The sequence below is a fragment of the Pocillopora verrucosa genome, chromosome 9 (genome assembly GCF_036669915.1).
Source record: "Pocillopora verrucosa isolate sample1 chromosome 9, ASM3666991v2, whole genome shotgun sequence".
NCBI lineage: Eukaryota > Metazoa > Cnidaria > Anthozoa > Scleractinia > Pocilloporidae > Pocillopora > Pocillopora verrucosa.
In genome coordinates, this window is record NC_089320.1 from 924,226 (window position 1) to 930,504 (window position 6,279).

The following is a 6,279-nucleotide window of genomic DNA, read 5'->3' on the forward strand; positions in this document are numbered from 1 at the left end:
ACCTTAAACTATAATGGAACGTGCAGGAAGGTCAGTACAGCTCGTTAAATTGACCAACCGCTGCGCGCTTAGTAACTGAAGGTTACAACAGAGACACCGCGCTTTTCTCACGTGCGAAATAGTGTGCCGTGCGGATGATTACATAACTTTTTTGATGGTACAATTAAGAGGCAATGAATTGTCTATCATATTTATTATTACCTCCATTACTTACATTTTTAATACACTGTTTTTTCTATTTAAGACTTCCAGTATACAATACATACAAATCGTTGAAAGTTACTCAGTTTACTACCAAGATGAAGGTTTGGATCAGTTTGTTCATTTTCAATTGGTTCGCCGGTGTTAACAAAACAACAGAAGGTGAAAATATCAAACTGGTCACCAGTCAGACACGTGCGTATTACTTTCGTGAACGAAAATCTATTCTCTTATTAGCAGGTGAGGTTGGAAAGCCGAGTAAGTTCTCACGACCAAAACCCAAACCTTACGTCACGCCACACCTGCCGCATAACAGAGCGACGCTTGGTGACGAAGTGCGTTACAACCTACATGACATGAGCTAACAATTGCTGCGATAAAGTAAGATTTTGGGTGACACTCAGACGTTAAACGTCCGCAAATAACAATAAACTTTGGTTACAATTTCCTATTCCCAGAAATTAGCCTTCTCTCTCCGAAATTTCTTTTCCAGTAAAATGTTAAATGGCCGAGTTACGTCTTGTCAAACATAACAAAATAATTTGAAAACTGTACAAGTGCAACACGTTTCTTAAAGGGAAAAAAATCATTAACAATCGATAATTTCCCAAGATTGGCTGGAAAAAGTTTATTTCTTCCTCATAATCTGACGGTAAACGTGTAAGCAACAACACTATCAGCAAAAGAACACACTTCGCTAGTTATCATACTGGTGATGACACGAAGGTTAATCAGTTTTTTTTTTGAATACCTTGAATAATTTTTAAAAAGAAACACAGCTTTGAAAGGAGGCCCCTCCCTGATCTTTACAGACTTTAGCTGTGAAACAGTTTCAAGAGAACTTAAACCAAACTTCAGATACAAAGCAAAACTGGCGAATCAACAGACACTCGACCAAAAATATACCATAACAATTTTTCTAGAGATTCTTTATCTTTCAATGACATCCTTGATTAATTTGAAAATAATTTGAAATAATTATTTTGACAGATAACTACAAAAATTTGATCAAACTCAATACAAGCAAAGATTAAATGTGATGAGAAGATTAACTACAGAGACATTACTAATAAAATTAAGGCTAAAAAATTCAAGTCAGTCAGTTTTCTTCAATCACTTCCCAGAGTCCTTCTTCAACCCTTTAACTCTCAAGATCTAATTGTTAATTCTCCCCCCTCTAGCTGCTACAAATTTCTTTGTAAATTAGTTACGAGAACTTGGTGCTAGATCAAGATAGCCGCTTCTACCTGATGAGTTTGCATATTCTCATTACCTGTTTGCTGAATAATGTATGGATATTGTAGGGAGAAGATTTACGTTAATCACTTCTGGAAGTTAAAGGGTTAAAGACGTGATACTAGAGATTTCTGCTTTTATATTTCTAAAGGATAGCCAAATACCTATAAAACTCCTACTGCTTCTTACAAAGATACAGCACATCTATTGTTGGAGTGATTTTCAGCAGAACCATTTCTTTACAGCTTGTTTGAGAACTTACTTGATGAGGGGAAAAACACTTCGAGCCTAATCCTTCTCTAGAGACTAATATTATTTGAAAGGCATCATAATACTGGAAATTGGCCAAACCTTGCGTGATTAATTTCTGATTTCTTGCATATTCTAGCTATTGTCAACAGCCTTTATGACACATTTGACTGTATACGCAAAGGCAGCAAAGCCAATGATAACACAAATGTTCACCAGGGTACTACTGATGAGGCCATTTTGTCCTTCCCGTGTAGCCCCAGTCACCTCTCCCTCTCTGTTACTATTGTTCTGTGATGCAGTTTCATGTCCTTCCCTCATCTCTCCTCTTTCTCTCATTTTTTCTTGGATTTCCTGTGAAGTTGGACATGAACACCAGATAGAAAACAAACAACAGGTAATTGCATATTGGGGAAAAGCTCCTCATAAATTTTTTTTATTGCAGATAACTCTAAATGAACAGAAATTCAGGGTTGTTTCTTCTCACAGTTTTCTTGCTCATGATGCAGCACCTACTTAGGCCTGCTTGAAAGCAACCAGCCAAAAATTTTGTAAATATATGAGGTTATTACTTTTTAACCCTTTAACCCTCAAGAGTGACTGGCATCTAATTTCTCCTTACAATATCACTCCTGAATCATGCAGTAAGGTTATGGGAATAAAGAAAATTATCAGCAGCAAAAGAAACTGTTGATTGTTACACAAATTCTCCTTGTCAGCACCTTAGGGAAAGTATGGGGAACAGTAAGGAGAATACCTTTACTGATGTTAGGGTGTGAAGGGTTAAGGAATCTGTTTGTGCTGGACATAATGGTAAGAGAAAAAATCATAGAGATATCAACTATAAGTTGATAAAGATGGGTCAACAATAGCCTACATGCTAGCCTTCATGATGTATTGGTGTTCCTTTGCCAGCTGGAAAGTATGAAGCTTTGAGTAATGCAAGCCCATGAGAGGTCTGCAAGGGGAGTCTAGCACTGATAATTAAACTCATAATTGGTGCCAGACCCCTGGTGCACATCTCCCTAACTCATCTCAAATCCTCCCTTAGGCAGAGAATGCACCTTCTGCAGTGCTAATATTGAAGAGCTTTTGGCAAATTTGGGAAACCAAAGAGTTGGCCTGTTGTCGGAGAAAATTGAAGCTAGAGCTAAAAATGTCAGCTTTTAAAAATTTGTTGGGGTGGTTTATCTATCTTTATCAACTAACAGTTGTTTACCTACTTCTTTCTGAGAAACTTGGCAGTGGTTCAATGTAAAATGAATGAGTCATTTTATTGCACTCACCTCTACCATATCGGTGAAAAGTTCACAAAATATTTTGTCTTGTAAGTTAAATGGTCCACTTCTTAAAGCAAGCTGCCTTTTCTGAAATTGAAGTTAAAATTGACATGTGTACATTGTACAGTGTAGATTGTGTGCAAGTTTTCAATAGGCACATACAGTACAGTGGATACTGTTATTTCCTGGTTGTACAGTATTTAAGAAATTACTGAGATAAACACTACCCCCCCCCCCAACCAATTTTCATTTTCCCCATATCCTTTTAAATACCTGGAATTCCGATGTTTCTATGCTGCCAAGGGTTGGCGATGTTTCCACCTAAGAAACCAAAAACTGTACAATTAAGTAAGTCATCAAAAAAAAATTTTCCAGGCCTGATTATAAATAACACTTTTAATATCAGGTTTAGCTGATAACATCACAGTTAAACTGACCAGTCAGTTTACACAAAGTGGACTTAAAATACTTGACTGAAGATAACTCCTCATCAGACAGAAAGATAGACAGGGTTGAACATCTAGCGCCGTTTCCAAAAGGCATTCAAATGGTGAACTACTAAATCTATAGGAATAACACTGAAAATCTCTATAATAATGCAATTGCTACTCCAAGACAATAGCATGCACATCAAATTGGAAACATACCATGAAACTTAGTAAGCCAGTCAGAATGGTTGAGACTGACCAAGCTGGATTCCATGTGTCAGGGTGAAAGTCACTTATTGACAAACATAATCTGAAAATTTGAGGAAAAAATTACAGGTACTTGGAACAAGCCATTGTCATAATGAAAAATAGAGATCAAATGTAAATGTCCAGTGTAATGTACATGTAAAAACAATCTTTGAAATCCAGCCAAGTTATGTTTCACATTCAAGAACATTTCAATAAAACTGTAGGAAAAAATTAGATCACATGCCTGTGTTTAACCTCAAAAGAAACTGTTACTACAAGTATGTGTAGGACATATTTATTGCAAATTTTTATGAGCAATCTGAGTAATGACCTTGAAAACTTAAGACTAGTTTCTACTGATATTACACTTCATGCACATCTTTAAACATCCTTCTTGGCCAAACAAATCAGGAGATTGAATTGTTCTGCTTCAGATATTAGTACCTTTTTTCAAAAGAAAAAAAAAAGGAATCAAGAAGAACCCAGCTCACCTTGTGTTCACTTTGAATCGTCCATTTGGTGTGATCATAAATATCCTTGGTGGTTTAAAAGGGAAATCTTTTGGAAAAACTAGCTTGCCATGATAGTAACCACCTAAATAACCAAAATAAAAATAATCACACCATACAGTGTACCTTATATGTTGAATTATGCCATGTTAAGGGTTGGAATCACTTTGTGCACTCATTTATTCACAAAGAGATAATATAAATGCTAATAATATACATGAAAAAATTACTCAGTTCTGATTGGTTAAGATAAATGCAGTTTTCATGTAATTCAGTGCAGAGGAGGGTTAACTAAGTGTAAAGAAAATAACAAATCAGACATTCTGATTGGTCAGTAATCAAAGAAACTCATAGAGAGCCAATTATATGCGAGCCTTGGATGTCACAACAAAATTTGAAAATTTGTGAGCAAAACAACAGCCAGTGTTTTAGGTAGGTTTTCTTTTGCCACCATGGCTGAAAAAAAGCTCAAACAACGAAAGCACTGTAAAAAATCACTGCTTTTTGGTTGTCGGTTTGGAAAAAGTGGTGTTTAAAGATGGGAATTGCCAAGGAAATAGAAAATTATGCACCGACCCAGCTTAACACTTTGCTTGAGAGATCCAATGCCCAAATTAAAAACAAACATGGTTAAACTGCGGAAATGACGATTCCATTTCATCGAAAGTGATTTGGACACAGACTGAACAATTCCTTAAACTGTTTAGCCGGACTTTGAACTTTTTTGTGCCTTAAAGATGGGAAGATATCATTGTATATTATTGTTTTGATCGTACACAGTTGTTTTGACCAAACACATGGTTTGAATAAATTATTTTTGCACTTGATGCACATTCTTTGCTTATGCTTAATTATGATAAGCTATCTTGTATTTTTTCATGTTTATTATTAACACCTAATCACATAATTTTTCTCATGCAATTTGGAATAAATGAGCACTTATTAATTTTTCAAAGGCCACAAATTGCACCCACCCTATGGGTTCATGCAATTTTGTTAGTCTTTAAAAAAATTTACTCGTGCTTATTTATTTATAATTGCACTCGAAATCATGTGATTATCTACACAAAGTGTACGGGTTCACTGGTGTGGAATTTGTGTGAGATTTTCCTTAAACAACTATTGTACTCCGGCTAGCTGAACATGAGATTACATTTTATCACAATTGACAGTAATGTCGCAGTCTGATTGGCCAATTTGCCAGTGTCAATAAGAGTGCAGACAACATTGCTTCTGTCAACATGTCATGCAATGGTCACACTCTGAAAGAATTGTTTTACTTAATGTTGATATTGTGGTAAAAACAAATTGCTTTTCAGCATGGTCAAAATTTGTTGTAATAAGCACATTACTCATAAATCGTAACTCAGAAATGATGATGCACAGATACGTATGATTGTTATCAAAGACACTGAGTAAGCTTACATTTCACTTCACAACGTAAAAGGAAAAAATATCAGGTGTCTATGATTACACAAGTTACGTTTTGAAGCAAAGGAAAGACTGATCTTAAAACATCTACAGATGGCAACCTACATGACTTATATTAATCGAACACGGACTTCTATCTACAACTGATCTTGAAAATTTACGCACATAAAACCCGACAAAGTTACCTGCGTACGGTGTATTTTCTGGCCCTCTGACCACATAATGCCTATCAAAATAGACCAAAGGCCCAAGATATGAGAGAAATCAACACATAGGAAATAAATAATTGTATTGATAAATGATAAAAATGATGAAACGTCACGTACCATTCCAAGATATTTGATGACAATGGCAGTGCTGTGATGTAAGGTACAGGATCTTTCAGGATACGTAGATAATCTTGTCGCAGTCTTGAGGCTGCTGTAGTGTGTACGCGTTTCTGGGATGCCATACACAACCGTAAAAACGCCAAAAATTGAGACGGGAAGCTAGTGTTGATGAAAATTAGAGGAGCAACGCAACTGCGAATCTGCACAAATGAATGTTGACGGCTGACCAGTTGCCAGGAACACTGGGACGGGATAAATTTGCTTAATGACAATACATATTAAGCTTTTTTTTAAGGTTGTAGGAATATTGTAACATTTTATTTGCGTAAATTAAGTTATTTATCATCTTAAATAGAATTAGTATACA

The 6,279-nt window shown here is 35.8% G+C and overlaps 1 protein-coding gene across 1 annotated transcript; it reads right to left on the reverse strand.

The window, feature by feature from the left end:
- Positions 1-178: 178 nt before the first annotated feature.
- LOC131771123 (ubiquitin-conjugating enzyme E2 J2) lies at positions 179-6,117 on the reverse strand. The gene is made up of 7 exons (XM_059086879.2): positions 5,910-6,117; positions 5,769-5,809; positions 4,135-4,237; positions 3,614-3,704; positions 3,240-3,287; positions 2,973-3,053; positions 179-2,040 (listed from the first exon to the last, which is right to left on the reverse strand). The coding sequence occupies exons 1-7, from the start codon at positions 6,032-6,034 to the stop codon at positions 1,822-1,824; spliced, it is 708 nt and encodes a 235-aa protein (XP_058942862.1). The 5' UTR covers positions 6,035-6,117; the 3' UTR covers positions 179-1,821.
- Positions 6,118-6,279: the final 162 nt, after the last annotated feature.